This window comes from Capricornis sumatraensis, chromosome 2 (assembly GCF_032405125.1).
Source record: "Capricornis sumatraensis isolate serow.1 chromosome 2, serow.2, whole genome shotgun sequence".
Taxonomy (NCBI): domain Eukaryota; kingdom Metazoa; phylum Chordata; class Mammalia; order Artiodactyla; family Bovidae; genus Capricornis; species Capricornis sumatraensis.
In genome coordinates, this window is record NC_091070.1 from 134416473 (window position 1) to 134442912 (window position 26440).

Here is a 26440-nt window from a genome sequence, read left to right on the forward strand (position 1 = left end):
GGGACCAGAGGGAGTCAGAGCCACCGCTTCCTTAACAGCACTGTCTGCTGTTTCTGTGAGGTGGGGAAGTGGGGTGTCCCCGATTCTCATTGAATTCTTCCCTACTGTACACTGTCCCTCTCCCTTCAGGGGTCTGAGGGTGTTGCTGGGGACTCCAAAGGCATCTCCTTGGGTCCCCTCAGGCTCTGTTGGCATTGGGTACCCTTGGGCTGCTTGCTGGATTCTCAGCCCCTGACCATGAGATGGTTCCACACTGATCGACAAAAAAAACCGAAACAAACCAAACAACAACAATAAAAAACCAAACACCATTTTGGATGTGGGCCCTGATGCGTAATATCATTATGGAACCAGCAGCGCATCCCATTCCATTATCGCCCGGCCAAGCTTCTCTGAGGCGAGCCTGGCTGCAAATGGCTTTCTCCTGTCTGGAGGGGTGGGGTGGGGTGGGGGGGCTACAGCCCCTACTTGCCCTCCACTGCTGGAGGAGAGATTTTATCTTTAATTGACAACTGGCTGCCTGCCATTGCCTCACCTCTGCTGGCCCAGGCTCCCAGCCTGACTCTCTGCTTCAGGAACAGGCTTCCCCTTGCTTCTCCCCTTCCCTCCCCTCACCCTGCTCCCTGGTGAGGTCTTGTCCTTTCCTGGACAGATGACCCTGGGTCAGGCCTTCACATTCACTGGCTCTGAGATGGGTGCTATCATTACATCCATTCTACAAGCAGGGAAACAGGTTCAGTGAATTGCCCCACCTTACCCAGCTGGGAAGTGGCAGCTGAACTGAGGTCCCCGATCTGCCCACTGACTCGAGTAAGGAGAGCAAATACGTGCCCAGGCTACATAATTCAGAGCCCTGTGCAAAACAAAAACACTGGGCCCTTCTTCAGTAATTATCAGTAACTTCCAGAGGGCAACAGCTGAGCATTAGTTGGTTGTGGGCCTTCTGAGCGTCTCAGGGGGCACAGCCCTGAAGCCAAGCCCCTGTGTGACTGTAGGAGGGTCTAGGGTAGGGAAGACATCTGAGCATCCCCCAGCACCCCCACCTCCTATCTGGGCCCAGGACTGTTCACTTCCCAGCCCTCAGCGGTCCCAGCTGTGGCCCCAGGCCCTTGTCGGCCTCAGTTCATCAGCCATCCAGTCATTACAACTGTGGCATGCCCTGGGCCTCGGTCCACACAGAATTGGTGCAATTTCAGGGAAGAGAGGAAGCCCCTTGCAAAACAAGGAGGAATGCAGTGGAACCGCTGAAATGAACAAGTCTCTTCTTCCACGTTATGGCGGGGGGGTGGGGGCGGGGGGTGGTGGCAGCAGCGGAGATCACTGCCCAGGAGCCTAGGCCCCAGGTTAGTCCTCTTGGCGTGACCTTGGCCAGAATCACTCTTCATCTCCAGCATTCATGTCTGGTTCTAAACGCAGCTGGGCTCCGCTGGTGATTCCTGGTGGGGGTGGGGTGAGGAGTATGCATTTCTAAAATGCTGGGGGGGCTGCCAGGGAGATCCCCACAGACACAGAAAGGAGAGGCGGAGGCAGTCACACAGCAGGCACAGCAGAATGCTCCAGATGTCTTTATTGGGGCTTGAGCACGGCATGACAGTCACGGGCATGTGGACAGGGTGGTAGGGCCCAGCCTAGGCATGCCTCAGACGCACGAGGGGACAGCTTTAGAAAAGGACGACCAACATCTGGGAGGGGCAGGGCGGGCTGGGAGTGGGGAGGGAGGGCTGAGGCAGGGGCAGAGGCCAAGGTCGAAGGGGGGCACCTGGCCTCGGCTATTGCACGCATCCTCTGGCCACCAGCCAGGAAGTACAGTATTGCAACTGGTCTCCGCTCACCCGCGGCTTCCCCTTCTCAGACCCCTGAGCCAGATGGGCAGACAGACCCCTTCCCTGCCCGTCTGCCCAGCAGCATCTTTGGAAAACCAACAGACGAAGGAGACAGAACAAAAAACCAGAAATAAAAAAAGACAAAACACCCCCTCAGTCAAAGACACAGGGAAGGTGGAGAAAGGAGTGGAAGAAGCTGCAGAGGAGCCCTGGGAAGTCCCCCAACAACTGGGGCATGGGGTGGGAGGTAGAGCCCCAATCTGGGGTGGGGTGAGGCCAGTGGAGCAGTGACCCCAGGGGGCAATCTGGCCTTCCACCAGCCTCTGGCCCACAGGGGAAATGCTCCCAAGAGGGAGAGTCTAGCCTGGGACCACCCAGCTGGACTGGCAGTTCCCAGGTGTATTTTTCCTGGGATATTCCACACACACATTCAGCAGAAACAAAGAATCAGTGAAGGGAAAGGGGGTGGGGTAGGGCAAAGATTTGGGGAGACACAGCCTAACGAAGAAGACAGACCACCAAGAGCACGTGCACTACACACAACAGTATAGTATGTATGAATATAGATACTATATGTGCATATATATCTCTTCAATGTACAGAACAAGAACATCAGACCCGACGGCTCTGGGCCCGAGGGTCACATGGGAGGTTTTCCATCAGTCCTGTGCAATCAAGGATATGAGTCTTTCCCAGCGAAAGATTCTTGCCTGGGTTCCAGAGTTGCCCTAAGCCTCTGGCTTTCTGTCTGTCTGCCTGTCTCTCTCACGTTGGTGCCGCTTTAAGAGAGGGTGAGGACTTCGGCCTGGGCATAGTTGGACGAGAGGGCGTCTTGGCAGGTCTCTGTGTTTAAAGAGCACAGGTGTGAGACACTGGGACGCACGCTTTCGGCTCAACATTGCCTTCTTGAGAGGTAAGGAGTTCAGCAAAAGAAAGGGAGAAACGAAGAATGAGATGTTAGAAGGAAGGCAGCTGCTGACCCACACGCTGTGGGCTGAGGAGTAGGCCAGAGATGCAAGGCATGGGGCCTGGAGTTAAGAAACCAGAAAGAGCAGGGACAGGAAGGAAAGGGTGAGCCCTTCATCATCCTTCTGCCAACCCAGCGCTGGGCCACAGTGACCCATAGGTGATGTCACAGCTCAGCTCCATGCCTGTCATGTAATGAACTCCAGGAACCAGGAGCCCTCGGGTCCCCAAAGCTGCAGTGTGGTGGGGAGAGGGATCACAGCTCAGCAGCCTGGCATGGGGGCAGCAAGGGAAGTTCCTGCCGGGGCTCTCAGCCCACAGGCCATTGCCTGCCCAGCCTGTGCTCCTCCCTCAACACAGTTCCATCTGCTGTCACCACCTAGGTCTAGCCCACTGTCCCAGGGGCTGGTGAGGAAGGCTCCCGAGTGTGCTGCCATGTCAGGCCCAGCCCCTTTCCTCAGTCTGGCAGGAAGAGAGTCTCAGCAGCTGCAGGGTGAGTGCTGAAGAGGAAGCTCAGGGAGGATGAATGTGCCCATCTCAGGAGAGGAGGCAGGAAACCCAACACCTCAGTGAGCCCTTCCAGACATCTCCTTCTCCGCCTCGGACAGCAGTAGCCTGGGCCTTCCCTTCCCCTGCCTTCCTAGCTGGGGCACAGGCAGGGCAAGCAGGAGGCTGCAGCAGGGGCAGGGACTTTGGGAGGTGATACTCTCTGGCCAGGGCAGATGAGGCCCTGCCCCGAGGAAGCTCTGCAGAAAGGGAGCCAGGGCTGTTTCACAGCTTCTCCTCTGACTCCCATGCACCCTCCCCTCTGGCTCCAGCTCACAGCTTCTCCTCTCAGGAGCCCTGAGGGCTGAGGACTGGTCTCCACAGTTGTCAGCAGCAACTAGTACAAACAGGAAAGGTAGCAACTCCTGCCTGGGCTGCCTGCCCTGCTCTGCGGGGAGGGGCTGGGCCACAGCTGAAGGGGAAGATGGTTAGAAGCCAAAGTAATGGGTACAAGCCCAAATCCAGAGGCAAGGGAAAGCAAACTGTGCTCTCAGATTGTGGGCGGAAGACAGAGCTTTCTCCTAAAACGGGGAGGCCCAGGGCCTGGGCAAGCCTGAGGCCTGTGAAGAGGGCCACCTTCCCAGGCAGGGCCTAGAGTACTGTGGGGCCCTGCATACTCGCTCTGTCCTTTCCCAGGACCCTGAGAGGGAGCTGGGGCGGGCAGCCTACTCAGCGTTCCTGTTGGCTCAATACTGTGTCAGCCCTACAGAAGCCAGAGAGCCAGGAGGGGTGTGTGGGAGCCCACCCAGCCCCCCCAAGGCACAAGGGGCCCCAGGCTGGCACTCCTGCATCATGTCGCCCAGGGACATCTGTGCCCACCATGGGGGGTGCCATGAGCATGCCCGTTCCTGTGGGAGGGAAGAGAGAAGGAGGCGGTGGGTGCCGTGGAAACTTGGGCTCCTGACAACTTGAGGGCTGCCACAGAAATAGCCGCCTCAGTTCCCTGAACCAGAAAGGCAAGTGAGAGGAGGAAATAGCTATAGGGCCCATGCTACACCAGCCACCTCACTCATGGTGTCCATGTTGGAGCCAGGACCCCAGCACTGGTGAGCCCAGCAGGGGCAGGACCTTCCATCCTACTGGAAGAGAAGCTGGGCTCTCAGCCTGGACTGAAAGGGTAGAAGGTGCCCTGCCCTCTGTCCTGCTCCCCAGGGCTTGCCTGTCTGTGTCCCCTTCTGAGGGGCAGTGGCATGAATGGTCCTGTATCTTCTCAGCTCTTCTTTTCCTCCTGAGAGCAAAAAGGACGCCAGCCCCACAGACCACAGCAGGGCGGGGAGAGCCCAGGACCCACCTTGAAGAGAATTTCCTGTGTCTGCCCAAGGCTGAAGAAGGCATTGACTGAAATGGGAATGTTTCTAAAATATGCTCTTCTTCATTATCCCCTGCAATCCCAAGAAATGGTCTGACCTTTCTGCCCAGTTCACCTTCTGGGGCGGCTTCCAGAGTCCCCCGCCTCCTGCCAAGTCCCCGAATGCTGTCTGGCGGTGCCCATCTCTGCCCATTCTGGAAGGGGCAGACATGGGCCTTACTTAGTCATTCCCTACACAAAGTTGCATAATCTGGCTCTAAAAATTGCCAGGCGCCCAGCTCTGCCGTCAGGTCTAATTCCCATCAGGTGAAACAGGAAATGTCTTGGCTGAGGTGTTCCGAGTTCCCAGGCTGAGGCGGTCCATCCTGGCGAGCCTGGCTGGGGCGCTGGGGGCCTGCCCTGGGGAGGGGCCCCCTGCAGCTCAGCCGGCCCTGGGCGTGGCTTTGTGCCCCTGCGGGAGGCAGCGGGTGGGGGCTGGATGGCTCCTGTCCCTGCACTTCCCCTCAGCTGCCCCTGCCCGGGGTGCACCCCTGCTCACTCTGTGACTCACAAACCTGTTGTGCTCCTGGGCTCGTTAAGTAAATGAATACACTTAATTATAGAAATTAGATGAGTCTCCGGTTCTGGCAGCGATATAGAGCGCAGAGGCTGGGTGGGAGCGGCAGGTGACTCAGAGGCAGGACTGGGAGCTGGAGGGAGCAGGAGAGGAAGGAGAACCGTAGAGGAAGCAGGGGAAGCAGCGTGGCCAGCGATGCCGCAGCTCAGGGGGTGGGGCCCAGATGGGAGGCTGGCTCCGAAGCTGGGCTCCAGCGAGAGGGGGACATGCCCGCATCTAGGTCGCCTATCCTGGGGCTCCAACTTGGGAACCCCTGCCTGCGCCCCACACCCCAGGGGACAGCCTTATTCCTGGTTGCTCTGAGTGTGGATGGACAGACAGACAGACAGAGATGTTCAACTGCAGGCTGTTTGGTTACTGGTTGAAGGCCCTGAGGGATGGGGGTGCATTTGCTGTGATTTAGGTGGGAGCCTGAGGGAGAGGCAAGGCCCAGAGACACAGTTACAGAGTCCTAGGGGTGACGGCACCTTCAGCTGAGAATGGGAGTGAGTGGGGTAGGAGGCCTGGAAGTAATCTCCCCTCACTCTCAGGCTCCAGGGCTGAACATTTTAGGGAGCTGGGTGCTGTGGACAGGAGGCTCGGGGGCCTCAATTCTCCTGTATCCTGTTTGACTCCCGAAGACCCAGGAGGGATGAGGCTGGAGGGATGTGTGTGCCTGTTTGTGTGCGGGTGCCCAGGGTCGGGGAGAGCTGAGGGTGCAGCTACGAGGCCAAGTGTCCAGGGGGCGGGCTGGTGAGCGGGTGGAAGGGGTGGGCGAGCAGGGGCTTTCTCGGAGGGTAGGGCGAGCTGTATCTCGATGTCAGTGGAGACAACCCCAGACTGGTTCCAGCCGCTCCCGCTATGTTGTTTAGGCTCCGGGACTTTCCACAGCCTTGGTGAAGAAAAGGCACATGGGTCAGGGAGGCGCAGCTCCTCGCCTGAGACACTCCATGGGATCCGTGTTCCGGGCACCCAGTGGGGCAGGTAGCCCCAGGGCTGGCTGCAGAGGTCTGGTTCAGCTGGGAAAGGCTTCCTGGCTCTCTCTGGTCTCCAGATGGACCCCAGGGCCCCATCCTCAGCTGCCCTTTGCTTTGTCATCATCCCCAGGTAAGTTTCCCTCCAGTTGTACAAAGACCCCTCAGCTGTCAGGACCCTCCTTTCTCAACCCTAAAAAGCCCTAATGATCACGCACCGCTTTCCTCCCAGGGAGTTCATACTCTGTCACACAGGTCTCACTGGTGTCTGTGCTGGTGGCTGGAGGAGGCCTGGGCCCACTCACTCCTGGACCTGAATGTAGCCCAGCGCAAAGAGGTGCAGCGTGGTCTGGCATGGGTAAAGTTGCCGAATGCACACTGGGAGTTTGGCGATGCTAACTGCCACGCTTCCTTAGCAGGGCCTGTTTCCCAGCAACCCACCTGTTCCCTCTCGAAGGTCACTCTAATTGGCTGAGCTACATGCTTGTTGCCAAGAGGCAGTGGGGAGGCATCTTGAAAATAGAGCAGCCAGGCCCCACAAGCACCCAGAGAGAGACGGTGGTGGGACACGGGCTCCCCAGCCCCGCGCGTGCTCACACGCGGGCTCCTCAGACGGGACCCGCCCCCCAGGACCTCAGGGTCTCTCCGCTGACTTGCGCCCTCACAGCCTCCTCCTCCACACTGCTACTTCCACTGAGTCTTTCCCCACGCTGGATAGAAACAGGGGTGCTCAGGATTTGGTTCTGTTTGCTCAAGTCCTCCCTGGGGGGTGGGGTCCCTGCCACCCCACCTTCCATGCTAACCACTTAGCATTCTCCAGCCAGAGCAAGGCTCCAGGTCTGAACTAGGACACAGGAGAAGCCTCGGTGTGTTTGGGGGGGGGCGGGCAGGAGGGATAGGCACACCCAGAGCCCAAGGACTGGGCTACGCAGAGGCCAAGGGTGACCACAGGAGCACAGAAGAGTGGGTAAGTAGTCTGAGCACCATCCATTTAAAGCTCTAAATTTAGCTGGGTCATATCCAGGTTCCAGATTGCTCCTCCTGCTTCTGCCACCCAACAGGGCACATATCCAGCAAAACTGGACACATAGCTCTCAGGGCTTGGTTAGAGTCAGGGTGCCCTGGGAACAGTGGTGATGAACAGGCCAGGGAAAGGGCCTGGGAAGATATCCCTGGACATTTCCTGGGCTGGGCAGGCCAAGGGACATCCTTGTGGGGACAGAGACATCACAGGCTATTCCTACAGCAGCTACTGTCCCTGCCTCACTTGACCTTGTTTTGGTTTGGGATTTGGGGATGATGGGAAGTAGTGGGGGGAAAGGGGTTGGACTCAGAGAAGACTAGTTAAGAAGTAGCCTGCATACCCAGCTGTTTTGGGGTGAGGATTGGGGTTTATCCTGAAACTAGGCAGGCTTTTAAGAGAGGTTAGATGACAAGGACAGGGCAGAAAAGACAACAAAATCATGGGGACTGGGCAGAAGGAACACTGAGGATTGAGAGCCTTGGTCCTCAGCCATCATGGTGCTCCACCATCCCTAATCATTTCAGTCCCACTTGGTCAGGCCAGGAAACCCCTAGCTCCACTGTGGATGGAATTTCAGCTTTCCCTTGAACTCTCTAAATCCTTCAGACCACACCTCAAAACATACCCCCTCTCCCTGCCTACTCCCAGCCCCTGGTCACCTTCTGGCTCTACCTGGAAGGGACAGTCACATCCCAGGGGCTTGCACAGCTGGGCTGTAGGACCCCCAGTGTAGGACAGAGGAGGTAGGGACTGTGCCAGGCTCTCTGAACCCTCACACCAGAACCCCATTCTCACCAGAACCCCATTCTCACCCTGACTCCTGAGACTCCTGGGAGTCTCCTGGGAGTCTCCTGGGACTACTTAGGAAGTCTGAGCTGTGTTTAAGGGAGGCCTAGGTGAAGGCCAGCAATGACACTGTGGAGTCAAGCCTAAACGCCACAGCAGGAACCAGAGGAAGGGAAGGTGATCAAATGGAAGGAGTGGGCCGGAGCCCTGATCTGCGCTCCCTTCACCCTTCAGCACTTGTCTTTCCACAGGGCACCTGGAGGGTAGGGGGGCTCTGTGTACCTTCTGGGGATGTCGTGGGCCTTTCTAATCCACGGACTAGAACACCAGGGGACCCATTCTAAAAGCGAGGGTGCGTCCAAGGCAGAGGAGATGGTGGCCACGGCCTCAGAGGAGGAGGGGACCTCAAGCTCCGTGGGGGACACTGGGGAGACTCAGCTCCATGGGGGCTCCCCCCCTGCCCGGCCTGGGGAGCCATACCTTTGCGGACACTACCATCGGCGCAGGCATAGTCCCCAGCGCTGAGCAGGAAGCAGGCAGCTGCCTTCTTGTTTCTGTCTCGGGTGCCGGAGCGGCGCAGGGCCCTGCGCTCCTCAGGGGTAGGGGCGGAGGCCAGGGGCTGGGTGAGGCCGGCTCCCTCCTCGTCCGACAGCACTGCATTGGCATCGCCATTCTGCTTGGAATCTAAAGGGGCAGACAGAAAGGAGGCTGCAGGACGGCTGATCCCTGACCTAAAGCATCACTTACCCAACCCACAGGGGGAGTGCTGCCAGAACCAGGGGGTGGGCCTGCTCCTGGGGGCAAAGAGTGGGATGCTGGCTTTCCTCTCAGTCTTGGCTGGAGATGGAGCCACAGATACCCCAAAAGCAGAGGCTCCCCAAGTTGGCCCTGTGGGATCAGCCCAAGGCAGGCAGTAGAGTCTGCTGCCTTCTTGGGTCTGGCTCAGGCTGACACTTGGATGAGTATGCATTCCCTGGGAGAGTGTCTGGCTTGATGGGATTAAACTTTCAGAGTGGCTTCCACAGCTGTCTTGCTGGGCCACCTGAAGGCACTTACTCTTAGTCACCAGGCATTCCAAGCCAGAGTTGATGCCTGAAGGATTCAGAGCCCTTTGTCTCACGGGCTCACTTGTGTCTGGGGGAAGACACACACACCCCCCACCCCGAGGGGAAGAGGCTCCAATTCTGCTCCCACTGCTGAAAGCTCTTAGTCCCAACCCCTGCTCCACTGGACAGGCAACAGCACCAGCAAAGCTGAGTCCCTGGGTCTGGAGAAGGGGGGTGGCCAGTTGGTCTGAAGGCAGGGACCAGGAATGCCCTTACTGTGACCGAGCAGTTAGGGTCAGGCTAAGGCACAGCTCATGGTGCCACAGGTGAAGTGTGCATGGCAGAAGCCTAGGGACTTGTACAGTGTGATATTAACTTACCCTCCGAGCCCTGAACGGACCTCAGGGTAGAACTGAAACTCCCTGGGGTACTGGCTGGGAGACTTCTGTTCAGGAATCTGGGAAGAAGGTACCGTTTTTGTGGGGGAGAGAAGGGGAGCCTAAAGGGTTCCATCAAGGTCTTTGAAAGACCCATGCCCTTGAATGACCCCAGCATGTAGGATGGGCCCCCACCAACAGGCCACAGGTGAATATCCTGAGCCAGGCACCTCCTCGCAAGGACAAGTCCTACTTTATCCCCAGAGCCATGCCCGGAAGGAGCTGCTGTCTTATGAGCAGCTCCCCAGTGGCCTGGCATCCAATGGACCCCCCATACTAGGAATCTCATACTTCTCTCAGGAGCTCATCCCATACCTAACAATTGGGTTCCCACTCTCCAACATAACTCTGTGTTGCTGTGGATGAAGCCAATTTCCTTTCACCTCTTGACTCAGGTAGAAGCAAGTTTTCCTGAGCTGGCCTTTCCCATCCTTGGATAGTATGATTCGGACCCTCAGGTCTGGTTATTCCACCTTGCAGCTACCAGTTTTTTCCCTTTCCTTTCCTCTCTCCCAACATTGTCTGGGCTGCTCCCTCTTGGTTCCCTTGCATCCATGTTAAACCCCAGGCCCAGGACTCAATCTAGCTTGTGCCAAACAGAAGGCAGCCTCCCACAGCCATTACGTTATCACATTTATTAGGCCAAGAGACACCAGACTCGAACGTTTGGAAAGAAATGATTCATGTGTTGATGCTCCTCAGGAGAACAGCTGCCCTCCTCTCCAGCTAATAATGACAGTGCCTGATATTTGTAAAGTGGGTTTAACTTCTCAAAGTACTTTCATATCCGTCATTCATTTGGGGCTTGTCCAAGTCTTGGAAGTAAGATATTGATAGCATTTCTGTTTTACAGGTGAGGCATTTATATCCAGAGAGGGTGAATGATTGGCCTGGGGGCACACAGCACACTGGCCAAGAAAGGATTAGAAACCCAGGCTTCTCACTTACAGCCCCATGCACTGCCCATAACAACCTAAATTTCATGGGATACTCATTCTACAGAGCCTGATGTTCAGGAAGCTATCAGAAAATGGAGATTCAGCCTCAATACTGTGCCTTCCTAAAGGCATGCCTTATATTTAGGGTAGCCAGTGCGACAAGAGCACAACCCCAAACTCCAATGACTGAGTTTCAGTTGGGAGCTCCCCTGGCCACTACGGGAGAGGTGGCTTTCCTCACCTGCCCGTTTCCTCTCAACCATACCCTCTTCTGGGGCAGGGGGGCTGGCATCACTGTAGGTGCTGTCCCTGGGCGAGGTCTCCTGTGACTTGCAGTAAATGGGAGACTCCAGCTGGGGCGGCCGAGGTACGTGCTTCTTCCGTTTCTTGGGCAGCTTCTGCTTGGCCATGGCCAGAGAGTAGTACATGCCGAAGTTGTTGACAATGACAGGCACGGGCATGGCAATGGTGAGCACGCCGGCCAGGGCACACAGCGCCCCCACCAGCATGCCGGACCACGTCTTGGGGTACATGTCCCCGTAGCCCAGTGTTGTCATGGTGACGACGGCCCACCAGAAGCCGATGGGGATGTTCTTGAAGTCGGTGTGGTCATTGCCCCGCGGGTCGGAGGGCCTGGCGCCGATGCGCTCTGCGTAGTAGATCATGGTGGCGAAGATAAGCACGCCCAGGGCCAGGAAGATGATGAGCAGCAGGAACTCGTTGGTGCTGGCGCGCAGGGTGTGGCCCAGCACGCGCAGCCCCACAAAGTGGCGCGTGAGCTTGAAGATGCGTAGAATGCGCACGAAGCGCACCACGCGCAAGAAGCCCAGCACGTCACGGGCCGCCTTGGATGACAGGCCACTCAGTCCCACCTCCAGGTAGAAGGGCAGGATGGCCACGAAGTCGATGATGTTGAGCAGGTTCTTGACGAAGTCCAGCGTGTCCGGGCAGCACACGATGCGCACCAGGAATTCCAGCGTGAACCACAGCACGCACACGCCCTCGATGTAGGTCAGGATGGGCTCCGTCTCCACTTCCCGCCGGAAGCGCACGCTGGTAGTATTCCCCACGCGGTGAATCTCCGTCACGTTGCGGTCGATGTTGAAAGCCTCGTGGGTCTCCAGGCAGAAGGTGGTGATGGACACCAGGATGAAGAAGAGAGAGGCGAAGGCCACCACCTATGGGCAGGGAGGAGAGTGAGGGCAGCTATGTCAGGAATGGATGCGCCCAGCGGGGACAGGGCCCTCTGCCTGTGGAGGCAGGGGCCATAGGTCACGAGGCAGCCTGTCAGGTGGTGAGAGGTGGGATTAAGGTGCACAGTGGGGGGCTGGAATTCCCTCCCCAGAGGGTGTTCATCCGAGTGTTGCGAGTTGCTCAGCCCTGTCCAACTCTGCGACCCCATGGACTATAGCCTGCCAGGCTCCTCTGTCTATAGAATTCACCAGGCAAGAATAGTGGAGTGGGTAGACATTCCCTTCTCCAGGAGATCTTCCCAAGCCAGAGACTGAACCCGGGTCTCCTGCATTGCAGGCATATTCTTTACTGTCTGGGCCACCAGGGAAGCCCTTTATCCCTGTGGTTGCTAAGGCAGTACTTCCCAGTCCTTGTCAGGTGCGTAGAAGTTAGAGGCTGCTCGTGGCTGGAAGGAGCTGAGCAGAGAACTATAGCTGCCCCATCCTGCCTTACTGCCTACCTCAGCCCACCTCTAACCTTGTCGTGCTCTGAGCTTCTCAAACTGGAATGGCTATATAAGCCATCTGGGAACCTTGTTAAAGTGCCACTCTGATTCAGGAGGTCTGGGGCAGGGCCTGGGCTTCTGCATTTCTAACAGGCTCTCAGGTGAGGCTGCTTGTCCACAGACTGCAACTCGAGTAACTAGACTTTAAGGCAGTGGTCCTCAAAGTGAGGGCCTGGACCAGGAGCATCAGCATCAACATCAATTGGGAACCAGTTAGAAATGCCAAGTTGCTACTCAAACCTACTGAATGACAAATGCTGGGGGGAGGATCTAATAATGTTTCAACAATCCTTCCCGGTAATTCTGATACACACCAAGTTAAGAGAGTCACTGCATTAAGGAGTACTTAGAGGCAAGGAGCTGGCCTTCTACCTATTAAGCTCTGGCCATGACCCACATCTTCAAGCCCTGTCATAGCCCCTCTGGCCAGTCTCTCACCCTAGGATGTCCCAGCTGACTGCCCAGATGGTGAGAAGCATTTGAAGGAAGACAGCCTGCTCCAAGGCAGGAGACAGGGTAGTCTGTGCAGAATATCGACTCTGTCCCTTCTCAAGAGGCTTCCATGGTGGCTCAACAGTAAAGAATCTGCCTGCAATGCAGAAGTGGCAAGAGATACAGGTTCGATCCCTGAATTGGGAAGGTCCCCTGGAGGAGAACATGGCAACCCACTCCAGTATTCTTGCCTGAAGAATCCCATGGACGGAGTCTGGCGGGCTATGGTCCATAGGGTTGCAAACAGTTGGACATGACTGAGCACGCGTGCTCGCCTGCCCTTCTCAAGAACTGACATTTCCTGAGACGCTGAGCGCCAATAAAAAATAAACTGCACCCACTGGGATCAGAGTGTGGCAACAGCCGATCTAGACAGCTGCCGAGATCGTAGCTAGAATGATGACAGCGGCACTCAGCAGAGGAACGGCTGGGTTTAAGTGTCCAATCATTATGAATGGAGATGAAATGCATGTGTAATAACACCAATTACGGAGCCTTCATTTGTTATTCATGTGATACCATTCACCACTGTCAGGGTACTGGTTGCTGGGGTCCACGCCCCCTGCTGTAGCCTGTCCTGCTGGGAAGGTGGAGGTCGGTTTGCTCCCTGAGCAGAGGGCTGAGCTTAAATAAGATACATGAGGGAAGACTGTGCCCCATGACCACCTGGCAAACCCCAACGCCCACCCCACTCCGATTTCCACCTGGCCATGGCATTGCCCCCTATCTAATGATGCTCCCCAGAGATGCTTTCCTCCCTGGGAGTCTGCAGGTGTGGGCGGACACACCTTGTTCTTAGTACCGCAAAACACCAAGGGGGAATATAGAGGGAATGACGCTCTCCAGGTGGCGCTAGTGGTAAAGAATCCTCCTGCCAGTGCAGATGTACGAGACAGGGGTTGGATCCTGGGTCAGGAAGATCCCCTGAAGTAGGAAGTGACAACCCGCTCCAGGATTCTTGCCTGGAAAATTCCTCAGAGGAGCCTGGTGGTCTACAGTCCACAGAGTCACAACGAGTTGGACACAACTGAGCACGCATAAGCTCATGAGCTGGGAAAATGTGCAAGAGATAGTGCCTCCAAGGATTTCTGGAGCAGAAGTGGGTCTGAGACGGGAACTTTGGGGGTGTACATTCGCTAGCTCTCTATACTGTGCCTGACACACTTGGCCATTCTGTGTTATCACCTTCAGCCTTCCCTATGAGGTAGGCCCCATTATCCCATTTTCCAAAGGAGGAGCTGAGGATCAGAGAGGTTATATGTACTTGTCTAAGGTCACACAGCCTTCAAGAGATGGAAACCAGATTTGAACTCAGCACCATTTACTTTCTTTTCACACCTTCCGGGCAGGGTCAATTCCTAAACCCAGGAAAGTCACATCTGAATTATCAATACTTCTCCCAGCCAGCTCTCGGATGACTGATAATTTCACCCTTAGGACATATACCTTTGACTTGGGACAGACACTCACCACACACTAAGCTAAGACTTATTTATCCTTGAGCATGGACAGGTTGACCAGATACAGTAAGTTAGGAGAAGCAGATTAGCAGACCACAGACAAGCTTTCCCACTTGACAACTCTGTAGCTTCTGCTGTCTGCTTCTCCCCATGAAGGTGAATTTCAAGTTCCCTGTCTGGTTTCATTTTTCTTCCCATGAGGAGTGAGCTATCAAGACAATACGGCTGACATGGGCATTAGGCAAATAGCTCCAGCCCATAGGTTTTTCAAGGCCGTCCAGAGATGAGCTGGTGGAGGCACATGCCCAGTGGCTGTGGTGACACCAGGAACCCCGAGTCCTGGCACTGCTCTCCCAAGCATAGGAGTCGGGGGTGAGGGGTGGGGTCAGCATATCCCATCTCTGCCAGGAAGCCTGGGAAGCAGAAGCTTGCACTCTCAGAAGGAAATGTTAGCCAGGAGAGTTGGCCCACCTGGGAGCCCAACGTGAAGTTAATTAGTGATTTGGATAAACAAGTTCACGAAAAGCTGCCAAGGGACGGAGCAGAGGGTGCAGGGAGAGGGGGGAGGGGAAGAAGGGTGCTGTGGCGCTGGGACCCTCTCCCACCCGAAGAGCCAAGGTGCCTTCCTCAACTCCGTCCCATGGGCTCCTTCTGCGGCAGGCCCAGCGGGTGCCAGCCACCCCTGTTCCTGCACTGTTCACTCGTTATTTAAAAAAAACACTGACCCATCCCATCTGCTTACTTCCACCCTCCCTGCTCCTCTCTGAGAGTGAGGACAGAGCAAGGGGAACCACATGTGCCCACCTCTCAGGGCCAACAGAGGCACGAGACAGGGAAAGGACTTGGTGAGGATTAAACTGGGGCTGGGTCCCCTGACTCACAGATCTTTCCTCTTGGCCCCTTTGTCCAAAGGTGGGACAATCCTCTTTGATGAAACCTACATGGGGCCTCAGGCTCCCATGTGGCCCCTCTAGGCTGGTCCCAGAAAGCACTCACTCCCCAAGGAGACAGGCAGAGCTGAGGCCAAGCCCTGATGGATGCCCGTGCTCGGGCAGGTTGCCCCATATTGGGTCCCAGGGTTACAGGTTCCCCTTCAAGACCCAAATTATTCCCCAAGCCAAATTCTGTTGTAAGTGGTGGCTCTACTTTTGCCCAGCCTTTGCCCTTTGGTGGCAAGGATACTGCTATCTTTCTCGCAGCTCTTTTTTTGGTCTGTGATTTGTTTTTCTTGCTCGCACTGCACAGCATGCGGGATCTTAGTTCCCAGACCAGGGATCGAACCCACTCCCCCTGCATCAGGAGCACAGAGTCTCAACCACTGGACCACCAGGGAAGTTCCATTCTCCCAACTCTTGATTGGGACATTAAAGGGACCAGGGAGGAGGCAGCTGCACTACCCAACCTAGAGGTCAAGGCCTCACACTTGAGCCTCCTATCCAGCCCCTCCACCCCCACTTTGGGCCGTTCTGCCAGCTGGCAGGGTTCCTCAGAGCACTGCCCATCGGCCCCTGCCCCATGCGGGGCTGTGTGGCCTCAGGGAGCTGAGACTGAAGAACGTGCACTCTGTGCGCGTTCCCTCGCTACGCGGTGGGACGGTACTAGCATCCCTAGTGGTGTTCCTGCAGGACTGAGTGAGCTTCGACACAGCATGTGCCTGGCACACAGTGAGCCCTCAGTAAATGGCAACAGAGCTGAGGGAGGCAGGGGACCTCTGCGAACACCCCCTTGCAGCTTCTGAGGACAAGCTGGATCTGGAACCCAAACTATCACAAAGTCTTTGCTTTTCAGAAGTGAGATTTAGAAGGTCACTGAACTCAACGTCCTTTCTGCTGTTTTACAGATGACGAAACTCGAGGCCTGGGGACAAGCAACTTGCCTGGTTCCCATGGCCAAAGTTGTCCCTAGTTTCCCTTGCCTGGGGACAGAGGGCATGGATTTTGCTGGAAGTTAAAACTGTCCAGGTGGAAAGCCACCCGTGTGAACTGGTCTGGCCAGCAGCAGCCCCTCTCCTGCAAGGTGGGAGGATGCAGGAGGTTCAATCCGCCCTGGGCAGGAAGGTCCTAGCCTCTGTGAAGGAGCAGCCTGCTCCTTCAAGCTTCCTGCCCTCCTGGGCCCCTCGCACTGGCCGACTGTATCCTGTTGGGGACCCATCTGCTCCCCGACACCCAACTGTTTCAGCTGGTGGGCCACCCCTGTGACCAGAGTCCTTCACCGAGCTCATTCCACAACTGTCCTTGGCAATGCAGGACACACACTATGTAAAGTCACACACTTTTGGGTGCAAGTTGGCTCTGCAGTTACAGCCCAGGAGGCCTTGGGCAAGCTTCTTGATCTCTGTGAGCCTTAGGATCTTTGTTCATAAAATGAAAAATTGAGTACCTACTATGTGCCAGATACTGTTCTGGGTGCTGTGTAACAGCAGGAAGCAAAACACCTTGCCCCTCAGACTGTCAACAAATAAACAAGTAAAATATAGTATGTCAGATGGTATCAGTGTTAGGGAGAAAAAAAGAGAAAGGAGGTTAAGAAGTGAGAGGGTGGGGGAGCTATCTCAAATAGGGTGGTCAGGCAAGGCCTCAGTGCCAAGGTGACGGAAGCAGAGACCTGAAGAAGTGAGAGAGCAAGTTAGGTGAAGACCCAGCAGAACTCCAGAGGCAGCAGGAACAGGCAGTGCAAAGGCCCTGAGGCTACAGCATACTGAAGGGCTAAGAGGAGTACCTCTCTAATAGGGTTGTTTCGAGGATTAAAAGAAATGATATTTGTAAAACTTAGCACAGAGCCTAGAGTGGCTCAGAAATCTGGCACAGGCTGGGTCGGGGGGGGTTGGGAGGAGGTGACAGACACCAGTCATTGGGAACTGACTACAATCAGCAGGAGCAGGGGAGGGGAGCCCAAGGAGGAAGGGCCAAGGAGACAGATGGACAGATAAACATAAGAAGATTCATGCCCAAAAACCTATATTAAGGATGAAGTGTAGGAGAAGAGAATTTGAGAACACAGCCAAAGACACTTGCAGAGGAAGATCTGAGGGGATGGATGTGGAGCTGAGCCTTCTGGGGAAGCAAGATCCTGGTGCCCAGGCAGCACTGGAAAGGCTGTAGGCAGCCCTGGGGGCTCAGAGGCAGGAATGGAGAGGGAGTCCGCCGGGCAAGGCGTCTTTGAGATGTCCCTGGACTCCTGGGTGAGGGCCTGTACTGTGATGCCCAGGCAAGGTGTCTTTGAGTTGTCCCTGGGCTTCTGGTTGAGGGCCTGTACTGTGATGCCCAGGCAAGGCATCTTTGAGTTGTCCCTGGGCTGATGGGTGAGGGCCTGTAATATGATGCCCAGGCCCCAGCCAAAGGCCCCCTGCTCCTCTCCCTTCATAGGCTGCCCTGGGCCTTCCTGTCCTGAGCCAGGACCCTCTGGTTCCAGCATCAGAACCAGCATCTACCATGCCCACCCTCTGCCAAGTCAGCACCTGGGGGGCACTCAGGGCCACTGAGCTGCCCAGAGCTGGTGAGTCCCAGCACCAGAAGGAATTCAGTCCAGCCCAAATCACTGGCGAAGAACTTATTCAGACAAACGTGACTCCAGGCTCTTGCCCATCCACCAGAACGCCCCTGCCCCTGAAGACTTTCTGTCCCATGCTGCCCTATCTCTGCTCTGGCTGGTCTCCTGGCCAGGAAATTCCCTTCTTCTCTAACTCTGCATGCTTAAGCACTACCCACACTGAATATTTATTTATATATTTATTTATAACCCTCTTCCTTCTAAAAATTATTTAAGGGAACTAAGTCATTATCACGCAGGGCCTACCCAGTTTAACTTCTATTAATATTTCCTTGTTGAAACGTCCCTGCATACCAGCCCCCCTCCAAAAGTGATAAATCCCACACAGTGGTGGGATGTGTGGCTTCTCCCCTCACCTCCTATTGAACTTCATCTTTTAAGACTACTGCGGCCCCTCTCATGATATATGCGTATTATCTTTACCATTTCCTGTCGCTCAATTTTCTCTGGCCGCCACCTACTCCACCCGACCTGGCTCTCTTCAGGAACAGATCCCACCTTTAACTCATCTCTATAAAAGCCACCCTGGTAGCTGGCATGTAGTACGTGCTCAATAAGTATTTTCTGAATGACTAAAGCCAAGGTGACTGCCTGCCTGCTCGCTCTCCTGGTCCTAAGGAGCCTGTCATGAGGAGAGATGACAAAGGGGCGGCCGGGAATCCCTCCTGGCAGCTGGGCTCTCCGACCCTGTGGCTCTCCAAGGTGGGCCAAGCCTGCTGCCTGATGGGGATCCCTGCCAGGGGCAGGTAACCTCCCCCAGCTGGAAGAACACCCCAGCAGGGAGCTGGGGCAGGTTGAGGCAGGCTGGCTGCCCAGGAACAAAGGTGGCATGCGTACCCTGGTGCCAGCATCCCAGGCCAACACTGACCGTGGCAGAGGTGTGGGGCCTGGGGGCTCCCGGTTCCTAAGGCCCAGCTGCCTGAGTCTGTCCGTGCCTGCCCATCCCCCAACTCTCCAAAATAGCCCGACTTTATTGCATCCCCTCCCCTACCTTACACCCCACCCCAAACGGTGACAAACAGAAACACCTCATCATCCAGAGACAAGATGTTCAGAGACAAACGTTGGTCTGTTCAGAACAAGAGAGGAAAACAGAAAACAAGCCCGGGAGGAGCCTGGGAGGCTGCCTAAGGGCAGAGACAGGTGTGAGGGTGGGAGGCAGGCTCTGGCCTGACACAGCTCCTGCTCCTGGGAAGGAGGCAGAGGGGCTGCCCTGGGGCGTGCTGGCACTGTCCTCCCAGGGGTGCTATGGAAGCCAGGGCACCCAGCCTCCTACTCAGGTTCCTAGCCCTTTCTCACCCAGAGGGCGTGGGGACCTCAAAATCTGGCCTCACTTAGAAGCCTGTCATTGCACCAAGTGGCTGGTACCAGGCAACATCCAGGCAGGAGAAGTCAGGGCCTTCAGAAAAGGTGAGCAGGAAGCAAGCTCTGCATTTCCTTCCTAGAAGGCCTTGGTTTCATTCCTCTGCCCAGGCCACGGAAAACCTGGTCTCCTCTCTCAACCAAGCCTTCTTTCTTTTTGTCCTATAAAAGCCCCACAGTGAGGGAAAGAAAGAGCAAGCAAGCTCAGGTGTGAGCAACTCTAGGGAGCAATGAGATGGGGCTTTAATTCAGAAGGAGATGTAAAGGAAAGGATGGGAGGATAGCAGAGGGCCTCCTGAAGTCAGAGGTCCTCTCCAAGCAGAGCCCCAGGAGGTGGCACAGGCAGGGGACAAGCACACATAGGGATGCCCAAGATCTGGGCTTAGATCCTAGTTCAACCACCAGCTATGTGACCTTCAACAAGCCCCTTTGGTCTCCATTTCCTTCTCTGTAAGCTAAGGTTAATACTCCCTGCCTCACATGGGTCAGATATCAGAAAGAGGCCCAGGTGCCAGCACCTGACACATAGTGGATGCCTAGGGGATGTGAAACCCCAGCTCCGGCTGCAGTAGAATCCTGTGGGGTAACCTCTTCTACTCAGAAGGGAAACATCATGAGAAAACTCAAAACAGGTACTAATTTACCCAAAGGAGGAATATCATCCTTAAGAAGGCCAGTAACTGGACTTAAGCCAGATCAGCCCTGGGGACCTCTGGGAACAGGGATAAGGGAGGTGAGCACCCCAGGGTCCCATCCATCAGGACTTATGTCAGCTGTCAGAAAAGGACGAAGGCCTGATTCTAGAACTCTGGATGCTGCCCAAACCCCGACTGGTCCCCTACAGTCTGGGAAGCCACCCCCACCGTTGCTGAGCCCTCCCTCTGCCTAGATCGCAGGCAGTGGGCAGATGGGGCCAAGACAAGCCCGCCCCTTGCGCTTGCTCCCAGGTCAGGCCATGGGAACAGAACCACAGCAGCAGCCACCCATGGGCCCAGACACAGCGAAGGGAGTCGGGCAAGCCCAAAGGGGACGGCTCTGTGGGCCAGGCCAGTGGCTAGGCAACAGCCTCCCATAATCATCTCAGTTTATTTTCCGTTTGTATCTGTTTTGCTTCTGTCATAACGCGCTACTCAAATGACCAGCTGCTGTGTGCAGGGAGATGCCCGGGGTCAGAGGGAGGCTCCTCTACCCTTACTGGCCCTGGAAGCCCCCATCCAGGGATGAGGGAGGCAGCAGGAAGAGGCCTGAGGGAGGGAAGGTATGCACACAGACCCAGGGGACAGCACTGTGGGGATGTGGGGGGCGTGTTACTGGCCTGGGGTAAATAGAGCTAGGAGAACACAGCCCCAGAAACCTTGTACCTCAGGCCTGGAAGCGTAACTGAGTCAGTGTCCCTTCTGACGTCCCCATCTGCCCCTGCGTTTTCTGATGTCATCTACAGCAGGTACAGAACCTTGGAACACCTCCCAGACCAGAGTAAGAAATGAGCCACCTCAAAAGCATGATTACAAGAGCATGTGATCATCTGAGGAGCAAGGGAGCCCTGATTTTGAGTCCCAGCCCACCGCTCTCGAGCTGTGTGACCCAAGAGAAGTCGTCTGCCATCTCACAGCCTAAGTCTATTAAATAAGGATAATATTAATACCTCCGCTGGTAGTTTACTGGGAGGATTAATGCAAAGTACCTGCATGGAGTGCTCAATAAATGGCAGTTGCTATCAGTTAATTTTTTAAACTTTTGTACTCTCACTTGCGTGTCCCGGAACAGCTGAAGGCTTGCCTTGGCTTGTGTTCCTCTGTAGGAAACGAGCCCCTTCTGGCATGAGCTCCATACAGCTCTGTACGTCAGTGTTAACCAAAAGGCAGGCTGCGTGGGGTGGTTTGCTGGTTCTATTATTTATTAGTTAAGTGTCTGTGATAAGACACCTAACATCTCTGAATCCTGGTTTCTTTGTTAAGTGGGAAGAACTTACCCAGCCCAGCCCCAAAACTTCTGACCTCAACTGGACTGCCCTGGTTGCTGTGATTCTATTGATATATCAAAAGGGCCAAGTATTAATATCGTGGGCTCATGGAGGACTTCTAGAGGCTAAGCAGGCTCTGAGCTTACTCACAGAGCCCCAGTTGGGCCACTCGGCAGTGAGTTAAGGACAAAATAAATGCACTGATAGTACAGCCCCTTGGAATCCAAAGGAGAGGAAACTGAGTAGGCAAAGTCTTCAGAGACCCCAGGATGTTCAGAAATAGGGCCCCTAAGAATCTCATCTCATTCCTGCTTCCCTGGCATGCTCTCTTTCCCCAACTCCACCAAGCTAAATCAGCCTTCTCCTCCCTCTACTGCCAACTTTGAAAGAACCTAAAGGATCTGCACTTGTCTCTGTCCCCTCCCCACCCCTCTCACCATGCTCACAGCTGAAAGCGGACATCAGCAGGGCTAGAGGACTGCATGAGAAGCTCGTGGGATTCACAGTCTGCCAGGGCCTCACTGAGCCCTCACCTTCTGAGCAGGTCTCGGGGTTGCAGGGGAAGAAACAGAGATGGCACCTAGCTTTGCTCTCTGTCCTGAAACCAGTCCCTGCCTTTCAGTGGTTGCCTGAGGACGTATGCCTCAGCCGCTGACCCCTCTGCTCCTCCCTCCTCTTAGACACAGGAGATGCATGTGCCCTGGTAGAGCATTTATGCCAGCCTGGCCCCTCCCTGCAGCCCCATTTCCCAATCTCCTGCTCTCCCCTGGGGGTGGGGGGAGTGGAACTTTTCCTTCCATGACTGTGTTGAGGCCCAGCACCAGCCGTGCTGAGGAAGGCGGCAGAGCTCTGAGACTCATTAATGTGACAACTTGGGATGCCAGAGGTAACTACCAGCTTCCGACGCAGGAGAGCATCCCCACACCCAGATCCAATGGATCATGTTGGTCTTCAGTCTCCCAGACAGACCCCAGCCAGGCTTGAGATCAGACACTAACCTCCAGGGTTCTTTTTTTTTAGAGAATCTAAAGCCATCCTTCAGTTTTTTTTTTTTTTTTTTTTTTTAAAGATGCTTAAGCCTACCTCTCCACCACCCCCTTCCACCTAAAAGGATTAGAGAAAAGTGGATTGACTTGAGGAGGGGGTGGTGGGAAGGGACTAGATCTTGCCTAAATCAACCTACACTTCCTCCTGTCCCCCCATCAATCCCCGTCACCTATTTCAAGCAGTAACCTGAACCAGGGCTTTCTGGGAAGCCAATTTGTGCTGCAGCAGGAAGAAAGCAGCAGCAACAAATCTGGGATCATCACCAGGCAGCCTGTGGCTGGCCACTGGCTGTAGGAGCCGAAGGGCCCAGAACCTTAGGCTCTTCCTGTCTGACTCTCCCCTCATCCCAGCAGAGGCCAGGACAACTCTTGTCCAGAAAGCCTCAGGGGCATAGCTTGGGGCAGGAATCTTGACTTATCTTGCTCTTCCTGCTTGGTTCTTCTTCGGAAAAAGAAGGACTCTCCCAAACTGGGTGTTCTGGTCCCAGTTCTGCCTATTATGGCTAAAGAGCTGAAGCCTGAGGCCCCTTCTCTAGAACTCACAGTTCTTAGCACACTGAGCTGCCAGGAGGGTTTCTATGAGACGGGACACAAGGAAGGAGCAAACCCCACGATCTGCCAGATCTGCCACTTACACCCTAGTTTCCCTCCCATCGCCCCAAATCCTGCCTGACCCCAGCTCAAGGCTTCATTCCAGCTCTCCAGGGCTCTGTTCTTCAGAGGAATTGGGGGTAGATGTAGAGACGCCGCCTGAGCAGGAAGGAGGGGGTGGAAAAGCAAGAGCGCAGCTACGGGTTGTCTACTCGCTTTGAGGGGGGATGCCTTAAAGCAGGAGCTGGATTAGGTCCAAGTAGTAAATCAGGTGGGTGCACTCTCCTGAAGCGTGCAGAGGGCGGGGTGTGGGGTAAGGGGGTGTAATTTCCAAGGGGCCCCATGTAAAGTAAGGTAATTTGGGAGGGAGGTGGTGGTCAAGTCAGTCAGTCTCGGTCGAGAGGAGACCCAGGCTCCTGCCACTCACCCTGGCCGCCCGGGAGGAGTAGGGATCCTCGAAGAGCGCCCACATGCGGGGCTGCCAGCCGCGGCAGCCCCCGGGCCCCGCGCCAGGGCCCGCGCCTCCTTCGTGGGGCCCCAGGCGCTGCAGGGCCAGCTCCCGCTCGTCGTCGCCGGCCTCATCGCCGGGCCCCGAGCCCCCACCGCCTCCGTCCGGGCTCTCGAAGATGTCGAGCGCCTCCTCGGCGTCGCGGTGCTGCCGGTAGGTCATCCAGCAGCAGGGCTCCACGTCGGTCTCGTCGATGCCCCAGAAGGTGAGCTCCTCCTCAAAGAGGGGGCCGCATACGTCGGCGGGACAATGTAGCTTGCCCGTGCGGTAGTAGTTGAGCACGTAAGCAAAGACGCCCGGGTGCCGGTCGAAGAAGAACTCGCAGCCCCCGCCGCAGCTGCTGCCTGCACCACCGCCATCGGACTCGGGCCGGCCCCCGCCGTCGGGATCGGCCAGCCAGGCGAGGCGGGTGCCCGGTAGGGTGCGCAGGGTGCTGCGGTAGGTCTCATGTCGCGTGCCGCCCACGTTGATGATGATCTTCTCCGACGCCTCGCCCTTGGCCATCTCCTCCTTCAGACATGTTTTGGACGGAGGCTTGTTCCCCGACTTGCGCCCGCGGTAGGAGGAGACACACACCGAGCTGATCATAAGAAGCGCTGCGGGGCTTCGGCTTGGGGCGGCCGCTGCCCTCCAAACACCCTTCCCGAGGAGGCAGCGTCAGACGGGGGAGGGGGAGGAGACGAGGAGGCAGGAGGCGGCGGCGGCCCCCTCTGCGGCGTGGCGCTGCCCCTGCCTCCCCCCCAGGGGCACGGAGCGAGAGGAGTTGGATTTCTCGGGTGCACAGGTGGTTGGGGTTTGGGCTGGCAGCGCCGAGGAGGGAGTCAGGAGGGGAAACGGAGAGCCGAGGACCCAAGCGAGGCGCCCGGAGAAGCAGGGCAAGCACACACACGTTACCCCCGCTAGGACCCGAGGCACTCCGACGCTAGAGGCCCGGGACACGCCCCCCCTTCACCTCCCGAAAGACGGGGAAGTGCACTGTCCAGGCGCACTGCGAGGGTCCGGGCGGTGCGCGCGCTCACACCCACACGGGCCACCCTCCTGCTCCCAGTCCGCGCCGAGCCCCGGAGCAGCCGGCTTCCCCGCCGCAGCAGCGGCGGCAGCGCAGCAGCAACAAGTCCTGGGAGCGGCTACCGGGGCCGGGCCGGCGCGCTCACGGTAGCCGGAGCTCCGCGGGCCCGGGCTGCGTGCGGTCAACAAGAGGCGGCGGCGGCGGCATGTGGCCTTTTCCCCCCATTCATAAATCCAGCGCAGGGCACGGACGGCGGGCGGGGCGGAAAGCGGCTTTCAGACAGGCGGGTGCTGCGCAGGGCGAAGCGGCAGAAGGAAAACAAGCGCGCCCGCTGGAGCGAGCCTCTGGTCCTGCGTCCGCGGCTCGACAGCGGCGGGGAGCTGCGCTGGGCTGGGCGCTGCGGGGGCCGTGCCGGGGCGGGGGGGCCTCAGACGGGGCGTCCTGCGCGGCGCCGAGCTGGGGGGGGGGGGCGGGGCAGCTCCAGGGAACAGGGCTCTGGGCACTGGTGAAGGAGTCTCCCGGGTGGCGGCCGAGCAGCCAAGGACACCTGCAGGCTTCCTGGGCTGCGCCGAGAGGGAGCCTCAGCGCAGCGCCCCGGCGCCGGGCTCCTGCGATCTGGCTGCACTGGGAGCCACGCCATCCACGCGTTTACCCATCTCTGGGCGGGGCGCTGGCCTTGGCCCGCAGCAGGGGGAGGGCGAGAGGTGGCCTAGGGACGGGGGTTGCCTCCACGCTGGTGGGTTGCGGCTCCGAGGGTTCTCCGTCTCCCTCCGGCGTTGGCAGCGGACGCCACTCCGCTGGCGCCTTTTCCTCCCGGCCCCGCCTCGCTCGGGCGCGCCCTCCGCGGGGCGGGGTGGGCGGGGCGCGGCTCCGGGCCGACCAGGCTAGCTGCAGGGCCCCGGCGGCCGAGCTCTACGTTCCTCCGCGGAGCCGAGCCGAGCCCAGCTCAGCCAGGCGCGTAACCCCCTCGCCGCCTGCGCGCCGCTCTCGCGCGCCTCCGCCGCCATCCTCTCCCGCCCCCTTCGGCCCCGCTCCCCGCCTTCCTAGAACCCGCAGCTCCTCCCACTGCAGTCCCGCGGCCACCGAAGCGCTCTCGACCTCTGACCTCTAACCTCCGCCTGTCCCTTCTGGCCGCTCCTGTTTCCTCCTCCCGATCTAGCCGACCGCTTTGTTGCGGTTTAATTGTGGCCGACTGGAGGCCGGAGGCGGGTGGTGGTGCGGAGGAAAGAGTGGAGAGACAGTGTCGCTAGGAAGAGGCTGCCCCCCTCCTGCCCCAGACATTGTGTTAGGGCCTCCTGACGACTCCGCCCCAAACTGGGTCCAAGATCCCCGTCGTCCTGATGCTGGCCTCTGTCACAGTCACCGAAGCCCCCGCCCGGCGGCCTTGGACAGAAAAGCAGCTCCTGTTCTGGGTGGAAGAAAAGCGTAGTGCTGGCGCTGTTACGCGTGTGGGGCAGATGGCCCTGAAAGATCGTTAGGTTAAAACCGTGGCTCATCGTTGTCCCAGGGGGCGCATAGAAAGCGTCCATGCCACACCTTGTGACTCCCTCCAGGTTCTACTGTTTCACTCATTTGCAAATTGACTTCGCCCTTTTTCTGTCACATCTCTGCTCTCCGACCCTGAGCTCTTACAGGCCACACTGCTTTTTCATCTTGATAGCTCCCACAGTGCCTGCCTCTGAGAACCTGTTTGCTAAGTGATTGAGAAGCTGCATATCCAAAATACTAGGCACTAGCCTGACTGCATTGGCTTCAATCCAAAAGCAATGTCCAGATTCATTTGTTTTTATTTGTTAAGTCTAGAACTCTTCCACATCTTTAGTCCTCTTTTTTAATGATTTTTTTTTTTTTACAGTTTTAGCCAAGCCTTCTCCATATCTGTCCAGATCACTGTACAAAGGATTTTAAAGCAGAAATACAAGGTGATTGACACACCTCCCCGGACACCTGTGCACCATCTGGCTATAGCTCTGAGGAAAGGTTAGAAGCCCAGTACAAATATGGGGAATCCTTACACGCAGAAGTCTCATCCTTAATGGGGTCAGAAAAAGCAAAATAATGCGATGATGAACAGTAATCTCTACTAACACACAGACAAGTTAAACAACATTCTGGACTGTAATCAGAAACACAAATTTGCTGGCACTCATTTTGTGTCTAGTCTCCCTACCCCTTGGATCTGATGTCTGCATTTCAGAGTTTAGCTGGCTTTGAGTTTGCTTCAGTGAAAAGGAAATCTCCCAAATGTGACTGGGAAGAGAAGACCCAGGACAAGCCA

The 26440-nt window shown here is 56.6% G+C and overlaps 1 protein-coding gene across 2 annotated transcripts; it reads right to left on the reverse strand.

Annotated features, from left to right (window-relative positions):
• Window positions 1-2604: 2604 nt before the first annotated feature.
• KCNC4 (potassium voltage-gated channel subfamily C member 4) lies at window positions 2605-23741 on the reverse strand. Of its 2 annotated transcripts, none has more exons than XM_068965050.1 (4): window positions 23073-23741; window positions 10686-11622; window positions 8504-8707; window positions 2605-2666 (listed from the first exon to the last, which is right to left on the reverse strand). In XM_068965050.1, the coding sequence occupies exons 1-4, from the start codon at window positions 23739-23741 to the stop codon at window positions 2605-2607; spliced, it is 1872 nt and encodes a 623-aa protein (XP_068821151.1). The 2 variants fall into 2 exon arrangements, with proteins under 2 accessions (XP_068821151.1, XP_068821152.1); XM_068965051.1 differs by lacking the exon at window positions 2605-2666 and adding an exon at window positions 2673-2728.
• Window positions 23742-26440: the final 2699 nt, after the last annotated feature.

Excerpts from the sequence above, each read along its gene's own strand:
- KCNC4 (XM_068965050.1), bottom strand. The coding sequence starts at position 23,741 with ATGATCAGCTCGGTGTGTGTCTCCTCCTACCGCGGGCGCAAGTCGGGG. Across the intron at positions 11,623-23,072 it reads ACTCCTCCCGGGCGGCCAGG|GTGGTGGCCTTCGCCTCTCT; the intron begins GTGAGTGGCAGG and ends CCCTGCCCATAG. Across the intron at positions 8,708-10,685 it reads GGTTGAGAGGAAACGGGCAG|ATTCCAAGCAGAATGGCGAT; the intron begins GTGAGGAAAGCC and ends CTGCCCCTTTAG.